Source organism: Tachypleus tridentatus, chromosome 5, assembly GCF_004210375.1.
Source record: "Tachypleus tridentatus isolate NWPU-2018 chromosome 5, ASM421037v1, whole genome shotgun sequence".
Classification (NCBI taxonomy): domain Eukaryota; kingdom Metazoa; phylum Arthropoda; class Merostomata; order Xiphosura; family Limulidae; genus Tachypleus; species Tachypleus tridentatus.
This window is the reverse complement of record NC_134829.1, coordinates 8454739-8475203: the sequence shown is the minus strand read 5'-3', so window position 1 is coordinate 8475203 and position 20465 is coordinate 8454739. Positions and strand designations below refer to the sequence as shown.

General features: G+C 31.2%; 1 protein-coding gene across 1 annotated transcript; it reads right to left on the bottom strand.

Annotated features, from left to right (window-relative positions):
* Positions 1–464: 464 nt before the first annotated feature.
* On the bottom strand, positions 465–18742 carry LOC143251267 (ionotropic receptor 25a-like). The gene is made up of 8 exons (XM_076502707.1): positions 18649–18742; positions 12302–12430; positions 5506–5805; positions 5236–5414; positions 4593–4646; positions 2268–2441; positions 1778–1900; positions 465–524 (listed from the first exon to the last, which is right to left on the bottom strand). The coding sequence occupies exons 1-8, from the start codon at positions 18740–18742 to the stop codon at positions 465–467; spliced, it is 1113 nt and encodes a 370-aa protein (XP_076358822.1).
* Positions 18743–20465: the final 1723 nt, after the last annotated feature.

Here is a 20465-nt window from a genome sequence, read left to right as displayed (position 1 = left end):
CCCGAAGAAGGACGTTATATTATTTAATAGCAACATTTAAGAGACTGTAGACGTTAGTCAACAAAAAGAAAGTTTCTCTCTGTAGACCATTCAAATAAACTCCAGAAATCAGCGTATCATAAGCAACTATCGCAAGTTAAGCACTATTTTGAGTTATATTCAATCGTTAATGACCATACAAAACTTAGTGACATTTATCAAAATCCCAAACAGAGGCTAATCTTAAACGTGTGAAGAACCGAGCGATTATCATGCCTGAATATGGATTCGATGTCTCGCAGTTGACGCCTTGTAATCTCAACAGCATAAAAATTTAAAAATCTCGTTGTTTGGGTAAACATTAAAGTGACGGTCAAATCGCACGCAAATCTTATGTTAGAAGTGGGTAATATTGACGGATTGCCTAGAGAGAGGTTGTAGATCTTATTTTGATGATAAGTTCCCTGATGCTCAGCTTAAACCAATTATTCCTTTCTAAATATTTGTTTGTATCTTTTATTAAGAAAAACCACCAAAATCCAGTTCTGAATAAGAAATCATATGTATAGTAATACATAACGAGTAAATACTTATAGAAATGTATACATAAAAAAAGATGAAACTTTATTTACTATACCACAGATTTAGTAGTGAGATAAACAAAGCATTATGCGTGAGCATCAAAAATATAATAACAGATTTAGCAGTCACATAAAGAAAGCATTATATAAATAGAATAGTAATACAGAACAAGTAAACACTAAAACAAATATGTGAGCAAGAAAAATATGATACTATATTATTTATTACACCACAGATTTATCAGTCAGATAAAGACAACATATGTAAGTGGAGTAGTAATACAAAACAAATAAATACTTTTACTAAATCATGAGCAAGAAAAACGTGGTACTATATTATTTATAACAGTGCAAATTTATCAGTCAGACAGAAAAAGTATTACGTAGGTAGAGTAGTAATATAGAACAAGTAAATACTTATACAAATGTGTGAGCAAGAAAAAGATGGTACTATATCGTTTATTTTTTACACTGTACATTATGTTTTATAAAAATAGTTGAAATTCTCTCCACCTCTGGTGACTTATCTATAAGCTGGAAGGCTTGTAACGCTGAATATCTGGTTTCAATCTTTTTGGTGTTTAGTTAGGGGCTTAACAACAGTAACAAAACTGAGTAAAGTGTAAGCTGGAAGGCTTGTATCGCTGAATATCTGGTTTCAATCTTTGTGGTGTTTAGTTAGGTGCTTAACAACAGTAACAAAACTGAGTAAAGTGTAAGCTGGAAGGCTTGTATCGCTGAATATCTGGTTTCAATCTTTGTGGTGTTTAGTTAGGTGCTTAACAATAGTAACAAAACTGAGTAAAGTGTCTGTCTTATTTTTATTTATTTCTGTTATTACATGACAGTCATTTTTAAAACTGAATGAATTGAATACTCCACAATACTGCTTTTACTTACGAAAACTGACTTTGTTTTAAAAGGCATATTACAATCAATATAAAGTTTTCCCGTAAATATTTTAACATTAATGGAATTACACTGAAGTTTCATTAAATCACCTTATATTATAGAAGAAAAACCTTAGATCGAATTAGTGATTATAATTTAACGATTTTTGTTTCTGTAACTACAATGAGTAGGTTTATGTCCATTACATTATTTTAATTATAGTGTAAATAATGTTATAAACATTAAAAATATTTTGTCAAACATTGTGACAATGAAAGACAGGTTTGTTGTTGTTAAGTGTAAGAAAGAAATAACTCAAAACTAACCTTCTGTTCTGTTACTCGTTGATTGTTTATAATTTCTATAATGGCAATGTTTAGAATGACTTCACGGTAAGTTGTCTTGTTGGTTATGATCAGCGGTCTGTTATATACACCCTCTCTGGACACCTTGTTAAAATAAACAGAACCCTGAAACTGTATCTGTTCTAAGAAAACAAAAACTTATCACTTATTAGTTAGTTAAACGTTAACTTACTTTTGACGTATGTTAACTGGTTAATTTAATGTTACTTTTCCCCTTTGTACCACATATCATATATATATATTTGTGAATTTTTATCTTTGGTTAACTGTTTCCCTAAAACATACTACGTATATATTTATATTAATCATATTATTTACTATTTATAGTACTTGTACAAAGAGCTTATATAAATATATCTTTAAATATGTTTAATCATTTTTATCTCGTACGCTAACAAAAAGGTCTTTTCACTACTACATTCCATTCAGTCCAAACTTACAGTTCCTTTACCTGATTGATTGCAGAAAGAAGATCTGTCTTTTTTCTTTGGTCATTCTGCTTTTCATTCATTGTCATTCCACATTCTGGGTAGTCTAAAGTTGTTGGCCATGAGCCCAAATCTAACTGTCTGGACAAAGCCTTTACAGTGATAACCGTAAGGTCAAAATAGAATGCCCTGTCAATCTAAATAATATACTCCATCATTACAAATGTTTAACAAATAAAAAGTAGATGTTGTGAAAGGCTATATCGTGTACACGATGGTTTAAACAGTGATTAATATCTTGTAAATGTTGATATAAACACGGATCACACAACAGAAACAATTATCACCACACGTTTTTATCACCAAACATTACGGTCTCCTCTGAAATATAAGGAAAATATAGTTGTTATCAACTGTCGATGCTCAGTCAAGTGAAAATCGAAGTACGTACAGCACTCAGTCATTCCATAATGCATTATAATTCTTCTGTTTAGGTTTATTTATAAAAAACAACAACAGAAGAAATAAGCATCTTTATATAGTTTACTTTTATATATAAGAATCAGTGTCTACCAAACTAACCAGTTATTATCCTTAGCATCTATATATAGCTTAGTTTTAGTTATAAGAATCAGTCACCACTGAACTAGCCAGTAATTATACTTAGTATCTTTAAATAGTTTAGTTACACATATAAGAATCAGTGGCTACTAAACAAACCAGTTATTATCCTTAGCATCTATATATAGCTTAGTTTTAGTTATAAGAATCAGTCACCACTGACCTAGCCAGTAATTATACTTGGTATCTTTAAATAGTTTAGTTACACATATAAGAATCAGTGGCTACTAAACAAACCAGCAATTACCCTTAGTATTCCTATATAGTTTAGTGTTATATATAAGAACCAGTGTCTACTGAACCAACCAATTATTATCATTAGCTTAGTTTTACATATAAGTGTCAGTGGCCACTGACGAAACCAGTAATTATACTTAGAATACTTATATAGTTTAAACTTATATATACGTATAAGTCACTACTGAACTAACCAATTATTATCCTTATATAGTTTAGTTATATATAACAATCAGGGGAAACTGAAGTAACCGGTTATTATCCTTAGCATCTTTATACAGTTTAGTTTTAGCTATAAGAATCAGTCACTGCTGAACTTACCAGTTATTACCATTAACAACCTTACGTAATTTAGTTTTATATATAACAGTCAGTGACTATTGAACTAACTAGTTATCATCCTTATATAGTTTAGTTTTCTATATATGAATAAGTGGCTATTCATGTAGCCACTTATTAATCTTAGCATGTATATATAGTTTAGTTTCATATATAAGAATCAGTCACTACTGAATTCACCACTCATTATCCTTAGCATCTTTATATGGTTTAGTTTTCGATATTAGAATCAGTTACTACTGAACTAACCAGTTATTACCTTTATTATTCGTACATAGTTTAATTTCATATATAAGAATCAGTTGCTATTAAACTCACCAGTTATTACCTTTATTATTCGTACATAATACAGTTGCACGTTAGTCGCCGAGCGTCGTCCTGTGTACACAAATACCATAAAGTAATAGTCGTCGAAAAGTATATGTATCAAACACAGTCTATATACTTTCTTCAACTACGTAGGTAATTTTCAACCAGTCTTTCTTGGCAAAAATGCATACATATCTTAAAGTAGTTGATGTAAATCACAAGAGAGTTGAGACTGAACACAGTTCTAGACACGGTAATACTACAGTGTACAAGTCAATAGTTCAGTTTAATGCAAGTAAGAAACATATCCTTCTAGTGCAGAAGAAAACATTATTTCTAAACAACCTTTGTTATACATTACAGAGAACAGTAATTATAAATAATTTAAAACATTAATAGCCATTGAAAGAAACCCAATAAAGATCTATGAATTAATGATATTAAACATAAAGTGTCACAGTTTTTAACAGTTTGTTTCACGTATAGTATTACATGAAGTGTTTTAACAGTTTTAACATCAACTTGTTTTAAAGAAAAGCTGTCATACGAAGAAGCAATGTTTAAGTGTCATGTTTCACGCATTATTTTGTTTTAACATCAGAAACATTTTAAAATAGTCCGTAAGTTTAACCGTTTGGTCTATCAACTTTTCATAAACAGCAAAACCAGTAGTTTATAATATATTAAAATAAACACTTCATAGAAATATTAAGAGTTTATATCCAAATCTGTGTGTGTAATTGTTAACTTTGTCTTAATGACGTTACACGAACGAGTAGAAATTATCTTGTTTAAAAGTTTCTAAATACTAAAACATATTGTAATGAAATGGTTCAACTTACTTTTGTAACAAAAAAACATGAGTAACCTTTTCCAGTCATACGCTTAGAGACAGCCTAAAAGTAATATTAGAAAAGATACAGGTTTCTGGACAGTACAGTTATGTGTATAAAGAATCTAGACACTTATAAGTATCACATTTTCTCTGCCACCAACTAGTTTGAATATGAAAACTAATGAATATCTACGATTTAGAACTTCGACAGGTAGTCACGATAAAACACTTTCATCCCACTCAGAAGACACTGCCTTATCAAATTGATTTCTATAATTCACTTAAAGCACTTGAAAGATGGTCCATTATTAAATATATTTTTATAATTAACATAAAACACTTTCATCCCACTTAGAAAATGCTGCCTTATCAAATTGATTCCTATAATTCACTTAAAAGCACTTGAAAGATGGTCCATTATTAAATATATTTTTATAATTAACATAAAACACTTTCATCCCACTTAGAAAATGCTGCCTTATCAAATTGATTCCTATAATTCACTTAAAGCACTTGAAAGATGGTATATTATTAAAATTGATTCCTATACTTTAATTCCCATACATGTATCTATTTTTACCCCTATTTAAAAATAAAGTAAAGTAAGTTTTCAAAAACTGATAAAATTCAAACATTGATTCTCTACTTACAGCAGCCAAAGTCTTATTGATGGTCGAAAGATTGCCAATGACAAAAAAGTTGACAATTCCAGAATATTTATATAAGTTATTAATGGTTTCACCAATTTCCTCTTCCGTTTCTTTCAGTTTTCTGATCACGTGACGAATTGGTTTATTTTCTTGTAAAGTACTGTATTTATCTTCCAGTGCTGCTGACAAAAAAGTACCATACAATGAAACAACAGTGTGAAATATTTAACCTGTAAAGTAAAAGGCCCAATAAACATTGTTTTTACGAACCTATTGAGTCATCATGAAGTATTCCACAAGTCTTAATAACATCAAGAGAGGCTACATCGCTAATAACATCAGAAATCACATCTGCAAAGGATGAGACTGGCACCAAAAATCCAGTATTCACAGTTCTGGAAGATTCTTCGGGAATTAGCTGATTCCTGTTTGTAGTGACTGTTGGAATACCGAGATTTGGGGCGATTTTCTTTACTATTGGTATGTTCTCAGTGGACTTCCGGTATCGATCGGAAGTGACGTCTATGAGAACCGTAGGTTTCTGGGGTCCAGACATAATCTGTTTACAAACTAAATGTACAGAGAAGTTTATAACTCACTATTTCCATAACACAAATAACAACATCTAATATTCCGTGAAGAAACAGACAAGCCAGCAGTAATTCTCAGTATCCCCCAAAACTCCATTGTTTCCTTGACACTTGTATATAATTTCAACTTGCATTATTTTGTCTTACAATTTCACTCCTGATGCTATGGTCGAATCATGTACCGTATATCCACTGAATTAAAAATGAATGTAATTATGTATCTCTTTTAACGTCGGGTGTTATTTATTTATGTTGAACAAATAATGTTTGTTAATGTGTACAGTTGAACTATTTATATATCATAGCTGAGTCTTTCTCTGCTTTATGCCTTCTAATTATGCCTTAAAATTCTAAATGTACAATAAATATGTTATGACTTATATATGTATATATTAACAATCCTATATGTACAATAAGTATATTGTGACTTATATATGTATACATTAACAAATATATATGCACAATAAGTATTTGTTACTTATACATCTATGCATTAACAATTATATATGTACCATAAGTACGTTGTGAATAACATATATTATAAAAATTTCGTAGGTACAATATGTATATTGTGACTAATATATGTATAGCTTAACAATTCTATATGTACAATAACTATATTGTGACTTATAAATGTATACATTAACAATTATATGGGCAAAATAAGTTTTTGTGACTTATTTGTGTATACATTAATAATTTTATATCTACAATAACTATGCTCTGACTTATATATGTACATATGAACAATTCTATATGTACTATAAGTATTTGCGACATATATATATATATGAAGAACTATATATGTTCAATAAGTATGTTGTGACTTATATTTGTATAAATTAACAATTATGTATCTACAATAAGTATTTGTGACTGACATATATGTATATATTAACAATTGCATATGTACAATAAATATGTTGTGACTTATATATATATATATTAACAATTCTATATGTACAATAAATATATTCTGACTTTATATGTTATATTAACAAATCTATATGCACAATACGTATTTGTTACTTATGTATGTATGCGTTAACAATTCCATATGTACAATGAGTGTTGTGTCTTATATATGTATACATTAACAATTCTATATATACAGTATGTATATTGTGATTTATATATGTACATATTATCATATCTATACTTAAAGTAAGTACATTGTGACTTTAGAGTTTTGTTTAATAATTATGCATGCATTGTGGATGATGGCATTAGGAAATAAAGCGATAAGGATCATGTTGGGGTACCAGTACTATCACACAATTCGTACACAGGAGTTTTGTAACGGGTCAGAAAACAAGGTCTTCATTTCTCTGGCAACGTTTCACAACACAGTTTCTAAAATATCTCTGGAACTCACCTCTGCACAAGTTTTTTTTTCCCACAACATTTCAGTTCAGCTGTAATACATCTGCAGCTAGATGGTTAACGGTGTATTATAAGTGTTGCATATAAGATTTATGTGCATTCTGGTATATGGATTACTTAAAGCAAGCTGGGAGGTGATGTATGATATAGACTTAACAACCATACGACGGAGCAGTTCAAATTGTTCTGCACGGTTCATGTAACTGTTAAGTAGAGAATGATGAATGATTCAATGGTTACGTAAGGTTCTAAAGTTGTTTCATTGTAATATATGTATTTCATCCCCTTCTGTCGATAAATATTGTAATGAAATTGTATGTTTGTCTGTTTGCTAACTCCTCTTACACCGATTAACCAATCACCACCAAATTTGGCCTGCTGACTCCTACCATCCCCAGAATTAATATGAAGGGGAAAATATTCCACTAGGTTTCCACAAAAACTAGTTTTAGGTTTTAATTCACTTTCTGTTTTCAAGTAATACTCAAAACTATACATCGTCGCTTAATAACAAAACTATCATGATATTGTTGTCAGGCCAACAATGTGTATGTCGAACAAGTTAATTTGTTGCTTATATTTATTTTCTCTGTGTTTAGTAACATCGGTGGTATCAAAGCAAACGGTTCAATTCAGAAACCCCTTCTTAAGTTAAAGCTAAAGGAATAGACATTCCCTAATAAATGTCAAAATTATTAAAGGTTGTGTGAAAGAGCAGTTCTTGTACCTTAATTAATAATGCCTACTACATAAGCGACACCATTCGTGACATAAACGATACTGTTCGTGACATACTGATACCGTTCATGACATAAATGGTACTATTCGTGACATAAATGGCACTGTTCGTGACATACTGATACCGTTCATGACATACATGACACTATTCATGACATAAATACTACTATTCGTGACAAAAACGACACTGTTTATGATATACATGACACTGTTCATGACATAAATGGTCAATTACTGCACCCCTAGCGTCATGTTTGCTGATTTACAAAACTAGAAACCGGGTATGATATTCTTGATGAGCAGAGCACAAATAATCGTTTGTGTAGCTTTGTTCTTAACTTCGCACAAACAACTAATTATTACAAAAAGTTTCCGAACAGGAATTCATCTACATCTCAAGTGTCGGGTCAGGACTCCAGTTACAGGACTGTAAATTGTCCAGCTGGATTCCTAAATTCTCTCCAACCACAAATCACATTTTCGAATTAAAAGCTGGTTTTTTTTTTTATTGTCCTTTCAGGTTTGTGGTGCAGTGGAGAGATTTACACATTCTGATAGAAAAAAATTATCTTAACACTCCACACATATATATAACTATTGTGATATTAATATCAAACAGTTGTGTATATTAATTAATCTTGAGAATGCCGCAACGACGAAACGTTGGTTAAAATAAAATACAAAAAATATGTAAAGGTCTTTTTTTCTGAACATTTTATCTAAAGGTTGGTTCACCAATATCGTTGATCCTCCGTTTTTCTGAACATTTTATCTAAAGGTTGGTTCACCAATATCGTCGATCCTCCATTTTTTTCTGAACATTTTATCTAAAGGTTGGTTCACCAATATCGTTGATCCTCCATTTTTCTGAACATTTTATCTAAAGGTTAGTTCACCAATATCGTCGATCCTCCATTTTTCTGAACATTTTATCTAAAGGTTGGTTCACCAATATCGTTGATACTCCATTTTTTCTGAACATTTTATCTAAAGGTTGGTTCACCAATATCGTTGATCCTCCATTTTTTTCTGAACATTTTATCTAAAGGTTGGCTCACCAATATCGTTGATCCTCCACATTATGTACAAGTTTTATTCTTTACTGCCACATGTCATTTGGTCATTCCAAAGGTGCTCTCCGTTAGTACAGCGGTAAGTCTACAGATTTACAACGCTAAAATCAGGGGTTCGATTCCCTTCGGTGTGCTCAGCAGATAGACTGATGTGGCTTTGCTTTATAAAAAAAACACAAAAACACACGTTCCAAAGGTGAAGATGTCTTCATTTCACAACTTCCTTTGCTACCAAGATATTATCCTTTTGAGTTTAGAAGGCTTCAGACCTCAGTTATAACTTGTTTTGCAATTTCAGTTCATAAGACTCAATGTTAAAGTTTAAATGTTCCTAACTTGTTCCTAAAGCAGCCATACTTTTCATACGGTCATTTCTGTATAAAATAAATGTTCAAAGGTTGGATCTCATCAGAATCTGTTTATATTATCAGAAAGAGGAAGAATGGCCATTGCATTATATCAAAATGCTTTAATTATAGTGTAATTTTTCTTAATCAAAAGTTCGAAGTAAAATTGAAATGTTACGACTATTATTAAATACAAGCTATGTTAGATGTTGTCCTAATCACATAGAGTAAAATTATAAGAGGATGAGAAAGAAAAGGCTTTTTAGAAAAACAATGGAGAAGCATGAGAAAAAAAGCACTAGATAATTTCTTGGTAAATGTAAGCCTCTGTTTTGGCATGGGCAAAAACAAATTTACAAAATTTACAAGTGCCGTGCAGAAATGGAAATTTGAATTTTGTTTTAATTTTTATTTGCGATTTACACTAAATAAAAGGCACAAAATCATAAAATATCAATTCTAAAATATTTAAAAATAAAAATTGTAGAAATAGAAATATAATTAAACTTTAGAATGCTTTGCAGACGTGCGCACTATATCTGAAAAACGCTCACCGCTATGAAAATAATATTGGTGGTATGGTTTTTTCTTAACGAATGCATAAATGAAATACGTAACTTATGAGTCATGCGTTCTCTATTTTTTTAAAGTGTTTCTAACAACAAAATTCTGATACATTACAGCCCAGCATGGCCAGATGGTAAGGGCAGTTGTTCTGATCTCCGTCCCACCAACTATGTGTTTTCAGCCGTTGGACAGACCACAAGATGGGTGGTGATGACTAGCTGTCTTCATTTTAGATTTTCTCTGTTAAATTTGGAACGACTAGTGCAGGTAGCCCTCGTTTATCTTTGCACGAAATTAAGACAAACAAACCAATCCATTCCTTTTTTTATTGAATAAGTGAGTATTTGAATGATGTATGTTTGTTTTTTGAATTATGCGCAAAGCTACTCGAGGGCTATCTGCGCTAGCCGTCCGTAATTTAGCAGTGTAAGACTAAAAGGAAGGCAGCTAGTCATCACCACTCACCGCTAATTCTTTTGCTACTCTTCTACCAACGAATAGTGGGATTGACCGTCACATCATAACGCCCCCACGGCTAATAGGGCGAGCATGTTTGATGCGACCAGGATTCAAACCCGGATTACGAGTCGAACGCCTTAACACGCTTGGCCATGCCGGATCTTTGAAAGAAGTAAATTATAGAGATTGTTGTTTTTTTATAAGTGTATATTTGAAATAAATTAATTGTACCTCGAGATTATTTAGTAAGAATATATTTGAAATAAAAATTAGAATTCTTTGTTTCTTTTTGAATAATTGGATATTTAACATAACAGTATTATTGATCATGTGTTTTAATTAAGATTATTTAGAATGATCAAATTCTGACTAGTAGGTGTTAATTAGCGTAAACGTATATAAAATGTATTAATTAAATTCTTATGTGATATCTTTACTATTTAGAACAACAGAATACTGGTTTAGGAGTTCTTTAAATAAATATATACTTCACTCTCACCTATACATCAATAGTTGACACTAATTCATCACTAATATTCCAGTAGATTTTAAAAAGTAGAAATGATATAAGGTCTTTTCTCTTGAGATGTTTAATTCATAAAACGCTATTTTTCAAATCCTTTGAAAACTTTATAGTGCAAGATGTTATTCGAATAACAGATCCTTACTCATGTGTCTTCTACTCTTTCATACACTTTATAATTCTCAACAAAAACTCGAAAATATTCACAGTTTATGTGAATGTTATAAGTAGAAATACCAAGTTACAGTTTATTTTCTTTCGTAAATACAAATGTCCTACAGTGGTATGTTAACCTTAGTAATCTTAAAGAATTATTAGAATACCGTAAATTCCGGCGTATAAGTCGAGGTCTATAAGTTTGGCCTAAAAAATCATGATTTTGACATGTACCTGCCGTATAAGTCGACCCCCTTCTCTGGCTCAAATCGCTTGGTCGGAATATTTCAGTCGGCATCAGCGGCGAGGTGTAGCAAAGGAAGTGATATTCAATAATCAACTGCGTCATCAGCAGACTTTGTCAGACGGCGCCATTTTCAAGAATTCTTATTATCCGCTGTGACTAGCTACGCCTCGCCTCTGGTCGGCATAAAAATGACAGATTTGCACTTTACAATAGAGAGCAAAAGTTCTGTCACTACGTGTTCTGAAAATTCATTTTTGCTGACTCATTCGTGCGCTTCGCCGCGCTTTCACTCACGTGACGTTTCGTTTGCCAAAGTAAAGTGAGAAATCTGCGTTGATTGGCCAACATGACATGCTTGCTCGACAAATAAGGCTTTCACTAAAAGAAGAAGTGTCACGTTTTATGCACCTTACGGTATTCCTGTCTAGACAAATTTATTGATTTTCTTTTATCTGGTGTGTCTAACCTTGCTACGCTTAGCTAGGAAATTAGCTGACCAATCGGCTCTGAATGAATTTTTAACTGTCTATCCAGTTTCAAAATGTCAGTTACAAATTTCAGTGACAAATTTTAAAATAATTATAAATCTTTAAACAAGCAAGATGTCCAGTCAACCACGAAGAAGGATGAAATATGATGCAGCATTCAAGATAAAAATCGTTCAAGCAGCCAAAGACAGTAGCTTAAAAACATAATGTTATTATAGGTCATCCACAAAAAAAAAGATGATATATAATAACATTATTTTTATTACTTGAGAAACATAATGCTATCATATGCCATCTACAAAAAAGATGGTATATAATAACATTATTTTTATTACTTAAAAAACATAATGTTATATATACCATCTACAAAGAAGATAATATATAATAACATTATTTTTATTACTTAAAAACATAATGTTATTATAGGTTATCCACAAAAAAAAGATGATATATAATAACATTATATTTATTACTTGAGAAACAAATGAATAGTACCAGTTTCTTCGGTGTCAGAAGAATCAACTTTAACCTCAGTCACACTTCCAATATCGATAGTAGAGGAATAGGTGAGGGCTTCTCGAAAGGTGTTGATGACCTTTTCATCTGAGGTGTCAGCAGTCACCACTAATAACGGATATAAAGTATTGTCATTAAGCAGCACAATAAAATATGTTTCAATTCAAAATTACCAAACCTGTTACTGAGATTGAAAACTAATATCATTTTATTCACAATAAACATTTGTTCTCTCAATTCCATGATAAAATGTTTAACGTGAAGAAATAATTATAGTTTACACGTGGATCCAGAGTTATGAGAATGATCTGGTAAATATCATTCTTTCTTCAAAGGGTTCGTGCATATAAATACTTTAAGTTAGCCTCGAGTTCGTATCACACCTCTGTTAGTCTGCTAAATTCCCTGAAAATATGTAATAATACATTGAGAATGCATTTGTCTTGAAGCATGCGATACTATAATAAGCCATCGTTCTTTGCTAGAAAATCATAAACTAAACTTCTTTCTACTGATGTAGTGATCCAAGATAAGTTTTATTAATGTCTACATACTCTTGACAATACAGACCCGCAAATTTAAACTTCATAAAAGTTGTTTTGATTTTAATAATGGATTATCCGTAATTAATTTACGCAAATTTCGAAAATAATATTTTTTTTTCTATCACGTAAAGAATATTTTTACAAATACAGAAATAAAAAATCTTAGATTACAGTATTTTTTCTTTTGCCACAATGAACGTTTTATATTACAAGGTTTGTTAATAAAAATACAAACAAACTGAAGAAACTGGAAGAACATTGATGTCAAACGAATAAGCGTCTTTATTCACCCTGAATTTTTGTGAAATCAACATATTTTACACAAAAACTAAATGTTGTGACTTTCCTTTGTGTATTATGTCTGGATAATCTCGTTTCAATGACCAACTTAATCAGCCATCATGATGATGTTCCACCTTCCCTGATACTTCCTCTTAATTTCCCTGATGTCTTGATGAATGATGAAACCTTCCCCTTGTTCTTCGCTTATGGTACCGACGTGTTTAAGGAAAGAGTCAATATGTGAGTGTACAAAATGAACTTTCAAGCTCATTTTACATCCAACTCTATGAATTTTATCGTGTATGTTACTGACAATATTTTCATAATTTGGGTTTTTGTTGTTTTCTATAAATTTGTCAATAACATCTTTAAAGGTAATCCAAGCTTCTTTTTCAACATTCCTCACTATCATTTCAAACTGTTCATCCAAAGTCAGTTTTCTAATCTGAGGTCCAATAAAAGCAAATCTATTGTTTAAATTTCGATTCTGAAAGAGATGGAAATTGCCCACATAGATATTTGAAATAGCCGTCTTCTTTGTCTGTGACTTTTAGAGGCTGCTTCATCAAGCCCAGTTTTATGCAAAGTGGAGGTAGTAGGACTTTCTCTGTGTCGACCACACTTCATGTTCAATAGTTTTCTATCCTGGTGTCCGGGTGGCCATTATTTTTTTATCCAGTGCTGATATCGTGTTCTATTGTCCCATTCACACAAGGAAACAGGTTAACTTTGTATAACAGGATTGTTGACCAAACAATATACAAAGAATTTTTAAGTCCCCACAAAGCAGCCAACCATGTTTTGTGTTCGATTTTATTAAGAAGTTAGAAACAAATTTACACAACCTCTTGTTGCCACAGCGACAAATAAATAATATTAAAAATAACGTCACAAACAAATAATATGTATAAAAACCACGCCGTGTGGCCTGTTAAACGTTTATATAAAAGCAGTGTGTTTCTTGTGAATTCTAGAACGATCGATAAATCCATCACGTCGCAATTGGCCTAGATAACCAGCGATTGATAAAATTTTAAGCATAACAAAATGTGAATCTGTTTAATTGAAAATGATTGGCCTCTGTTAAAGTACACATGGCATTTTGTGACATATACGTACGTGATAGAGAAAAATGATATCACTTTCGAATTCAGCGTTTAGGAATTACTGTAAACATATAAAAAAACACTAGAACCATCGCAAGCTTCTTTAATAGACCAAATCCGTTTTAAATATTCACTGAACAAGAAACATTAATTTTAGAATGGTTTAAATATTTTATATCCAAGACGTAACATAAGACTGAAACATCTTATTTAAATATATAATACTTGGAATAATAACTGAAGTTTATAAGGAAGACAATTACTACGGATATACAAACCATCTAACGCATGAAAAATAACTATTAGATTATAATCAGCCGGTGTAAGGCCTATAAATATACAGAAAGTCATATTATACCTACAAGTACGGATATGCAAACCATCTAACGCATGAGAAATAACTATTAGATTATAATCAGCCGGTGTAAGGCCAATAAATATACAGAAAGTCATATTATACCTACAAGTACGGATATGCAAACCATCTAACGCATGAGAAATAACTATTAGATTATAATCAGCCGGTGTAAGGCCAATAAATATACAGAAAGTCATATTATACCTACAAGTACGGATATGCAAACCATCTAACGCATGAAAAATAACTATTAGATTATAATTAGCCGGTGTAAGGCCTATAAATATACAGAAAGTCATATTATACCTACAAGTACGGATATGCAAACCATCTAACGCATGAGAAATAACTATTAGATTATAATCAGCCGGTGTAAGGCCTATAAATATACAGAAAGTCATATTATACCAAGAAGTAGCAGTTTGAATTTCAATTAATACAAACCAATTGCTCATAATTCATAATATCAAAAGTCTTTTTTAATAAAGGCTTTTCGGAATTTCTTTAAATTACATCATCAGTGTTGTTTGTTTGTTTTTGACGCAAAGCTACACGAGGGTTATTTGCATTAGTCGTCCCTAATTCAGCAGTGTAAGACTAGAGGGAAGGCAGCTAGTCATCACCACCCACCGCCAACTCTTGGACTACTCTTTTACCAACAAATAGTATGATTGACCTAACATTATAACGCCCCCACGGATGAAAGGGCGAGCATGTTTAATGCGACGGGGATTCGAACCCGCAATCCTCAGATTAATTATTATAAAAGTAGAATAACATAACAAACAAGAAGTTTCTTCTATTGTCTATTCTTTACTACAGCTATGTTTTTAGTGGTTATAGTACTATAGAAGTTAAATGAGATAACAGACAAGTAGTTTCTTCCATTGTTGTCAACTTCCTGCGGCTATGTTTCTAGTAATTATATTATTATAAAAGTAGAATAAGCTAACACACAAGGAGTTTCTTTCATTGTTGTCTGCTTCCTGAGGCTATGTTTCTAGTAATTATATTATTATAAAAGTAGAATGAGGTAACACACAAGAAGTTTCTTTCATTGTTGTCTGCTTCCTGTGGCTATGTTTCCAGTAATTATATTATTATAAAAGTAGAATGAGGTAACACACAAGGAGTTTCTTTCATTGTTGTCTGCTTCCTGAGGCTATGTTTCTAGTAATTATATTATTACAAAAGTAGAATAAGCTAACACACAAGGAGTTTCTTTCATTGTTGTCTGCTTACCGCTCCTAGGTAATATTCTTCACGAACTCATGCCTAAATTATCTGGTGAATCGATTATTTTTCAAAAGCTTTCTCGTTGCTGGAAAAACTAAACGTCAAAGGCATTTGGCTATTAAGAATTTGCAGCACCAATATTTAACAGTTTACTGTGTAGCCAAGGCAACCATAAGATAATTTGATGTAGCTATGTTGTACGGCAGACTTAAGAGGATCGAATCAATATTTAAGACAAAATATAGCGTTTTGAATGCGTGATAACTTTTTATTTTACAGACATCACCACGTAGTAAATACACCATTGTAATTAAGTCTAACTATTATTATTTAAATATTTTCACAACTCTTCTAGCAGAATTTATTAAATAAACGTCTTCTACACGCATCCTATGATGTTCACTAAACAAATAGAGCATTTCGAAAGTTACGCGTCGAGTACTTAAATAACTGAACATCGAATATAAGCCGTTATTTGTAAATATTAGATGAGATTCATTACAGTGAAGACATAAAAGCGTAATTTAGGAGAAAAGTATTAAATGCAACTGTATAATTGGTGTTTTCACTCTGTTCTGTTACAGAGTTATATTTGACGAGTCAGAATAAACAAACAAGGTAAACAACAGAAGTTAAAAACATTATGGTTATTGGACCCTTATTTTTAAACAAATGATACCACTAAAAGAAGATAACATGTATTCCTATTGTACAAATACTTTCATAAAGAGAATAGAATATCAACAACATAATAATGTTTATCTCACTAGGCCCAACTTTGCATCACGAAACACAATGAAAAATTATGCCAATATCTTTTTTTATGTTATAATGTGACATGTATCTATTGTACAAGTACCTCTTGAATGTCTATTGTGAAAACTATCTATTGTACAAGTACCTCTTGAAGGTCTATTGTGAAAACTATCTATCTATTCTACAAGTACCTCTTGAAGGTCTATTGTGAAAACTATCTATCTATTCTACAAGTATCTCTTGAAGGTCTATTGTGAAAACTATCTACCTATTCTACAAGTACTTCTTGTAGGTCTATTGTGAAAACTATCTATCTATTTTACAACTACCTTCTTAAGATATATTATGACATCTGTCTATTTTACAACTACATTTTTATGGTATACTGTGACATCTATCTATTTTACAACTACCTTTTGAATGGTATATTGTAACATCTATCTATTTTACAACTACCTTTTGAATGGTATATTGTAACATCTATTTTATTACGACATTTTTGATGGTATAATGTGACATCTATCTATCTATCTTTTCATTATATAATGTGACATTATCTCTCTATTATGCTACTACCTTTTTGATGGTAAAACGTGACATCTAACTATCTATCTATCTTCTGACTATATATTTATTACATATTGTGACAACTATATATCTATTTTACTTCTACCTTTCTATGGTATATTGTGTCTATCTTGTCACTACTTCTTCATTACATAATGTGACATCTATCTATGTATTTTGCTACTACATTACGATGATATATTGTGACATCTATCTATATATCTTGTTACTACATTTTCATTATATAATGTGACATCTACATATCTATTTTACTTCTACCTTTTTATGGTATAATGTGAAATCTATCTATTTTGTTACTAGATTTTTATTATATAACGTTACATCTATCCATGTCAGTAACAAAAAGAATACAATTCTAACATTAAACTAAATTCGTTTTATTATATATATGTCACTATAATGAGCTTAGTTCATAGATTGTTTAGGGCTAGTACGCATAATGAAATTTGGTTAAATTGACTCTCTATTGTAAAAACACCAGTATAGAGTTGAAAGTCGTTTGAATTCTCATTCTTATAATTGGTAGATGACCATTAGTTCATGAATTCTTGTGTTTTTACAACTTGTAGTTGACCATTATTTCATGAATTCTTGTGTTTTTACAATTGGTAGTTGAACATAATTCCACGAATTCTTGTGTTTTTACAACTTGTAGTTGACCATTATTTCATGAATTCTTGTGTTTTTACAATTGGTAGTTGAACATAATTCCACGAATGCTTGTGTTTTTACAATTGGTAGTTGACCATCATTTCATGAATTATTATGTTTTTACAACTTGTAGTTGAACATAATTTCATGAATTATTGTGTTTTTACAATTTGTAGTTGGCCGTCATTTCAACCAATCTTCATTGTAATGTAAGCCACATCGGATTCTCTGCTGAGTCCACCGAGGAAACTCGAACCACTGATTTTACTGTTGTAAATCCGTAGACTTACATCTGTACTAGTGGGGGCTTCACTGTAATGAGCTTATTTATACCTAACTGCGGATCTTCTAAAATAGATATTTACAAACATTTCTTGCTTTGTAGAATATCACAAAGTTAAAATGAATGACGTATAATTATCACACATTGACACAAGTATATGAAGCTGTTGAATTAAACACAAGAAGTAGCACATTGTGTAACATAACGTTTTATATTAATACACATATTATTTTAATATTTTGATTATAATAGCAATGTTAAAATGCAAAGAATGGTAAAACAGTCAAATAACGAATTATGGTTCTTATATCAGTGAAATATCGTATTCATAGCACAGTTGATTGTCTTGGTTGCAAGTCAAACCTTAGTAAGATAAATGTTAAAACGTAAGCTAGAACTTCAAGAAAAACGTTTTAAAAACAAAAAGTAATATTAAAGACAAAAAAAAATCAAGAGCGTGTTCTAAATTTTATAAACTTGTCTTAATTTGTCATTTAAGTAAGCTTTAAATACGTACTTACCAACGTGAATAGGCTTAGCATAAATGGGCACCTTTAAGAGTAAGAATGCTAGTCCAACAAACCGTATCTTCAACCACTTCTGAATTTTGGCCATCTGTATCAAATAAATTCAAATATTTTAGAAGTACGTGCAATATTATGAAAGGCAAATGAATACAAGATGCTTCCAAATCTTATTTAACATAAATTTTATTTTTATGTTAATGTGTGAAGTTTGTAGGAAAAAAATATGTTGGACATAAATCCCGATAACAGCCTTGTTCCTTGCTCAAACAACTTATATAAATCTATCAAACTCTTTTGATGCATTAAGAGAACCAGAGTTTAGCACTTTAGGAATTTTATTATTTACATGTGATGATGTAATACAATACAGCTTTTATAAAAAAGATTAAATTTTAGTTGAACAATTTCTTACAGCTCTGTGACTTACATTTAATAATTAAGTATTAAGAAAACAGTCTAGTGATTTTGCACACTGCGTAAGTTTATATTAGAAAACTTGCATCAGTAGCACATATAATGGAAACTGAAAAAATGTATCTTTGGAGGCTGGTCATCACGAATTTCAAAGAAGCTTCAATAGAACTTAGTTCAGAGTGTGCTGGAAAGCTAGCGGTAGGGTAAATAGGATGTTAGGTTCTATCTGCAGAAATATTGAATAAAAGTCTAACGAGGTTATAATTTCATTGTATATGTCATTGGTTAGGCCACGTTTGGAATACTGTGTTCAGTCTTGGACTCCTTACCTTAGGAAATACATTTAATTGTCGGAAAAGGTTTAGAGAAGTGTGACTAGAATGGTGCCTGTGACGGAGGTGTTGTCATATTAGAGACTGAAATCTCTCAAATTGTTTTCTCTTGAAAAAGAAGAGCTATGGGGGATCTGATTAAGGTATTTAAGACCGTACAGAAAATTGATAGTGTTGTTACATAATCTGTTTTATATTTAGCAGTGAGAATAATAAGACTAGGGGACACAAATGTGAATTTTGACAGGGTAGGAGTCATCTTTAAGTAAAATAGTTTTATATTCCAGCAGGATGATTAAACATCGGAATGAGTTGCCTTCAAATGTTATAGAGGGAGTAAATTTAAATTTGTTTTAGAGCTTGATGTTAAGAATATTGAGATAAGTGCTGCAACCTGTAGTTAGGATTTTTTTTTTTTTTTTGTACATGTGCTCTCAATGAATAAACACGTATCAACACTTGATACATATATAAATGATAAGGATTGGCTTTAAGGTTTCTTGTTTGTTTAATTTAGTTAAGAATGAAGAACAGTCGAGATGGACCAACAGATCTCGTGTTGTCCCAAAATATTATGTTATAACCAACAGATAAACCAGTAATAAGAATAGATTTAGGTCCAACACTATTCACATCATTCACAGAATGTTTCAGATCCATCTATTTAGAAATACTAAACAGATAAATACAAAGAGATTGTTTACTAAACCTCTATTTAACACACAATATTCAGAGGATTACTTCTGAATAATTGATACTTTCTTATATGAAAGATGAAAGTGAGCAAATCATATTTCTACGCTTCTGGAAGAACCAACCATGACAACTGCAATAACACAAACACGAGAAATGTAGTATAAATATTGCCCAGCAGTGTCTGTTAACATCAGCAGAAAATATGGTTCAATATTACTCAGCAGTGTCTGTTAACATTAGCAAGAAATGTAGTTAAATATTACTCAACAGTGTCTGTTAATATTAGCAAGAAATGTGATTAAATCCTTGTCAGCAGTGTCTGTTAACATTAGCAAGAAATGTGGTTAAATATTACTCAGCAATGTCTGT

Coding starts and splice junctions, on each gene's coding strand:
- LOC143251267 (XM_076502707.1), bottom strand. CDS start 18,742: ATGGCCAAAATTCAGAAGTGGTTGAAGATACGGTTTGTTGGACTAGCA. Junction 12,431..18,648: donor TGCTAAGCCTATTCACGTTG/GTAAGTACGTAT, acceptor ATCCGTTATTAG/TGGTGACTGCTGACACCTCA. Junction 4,647..5,235: donor TCAATAAGACTTTGGCTGCT/GTAAGTAGAGAA, acceptor TATTACTTTTAG/GCTGTCTCTAAGCGTATGAC.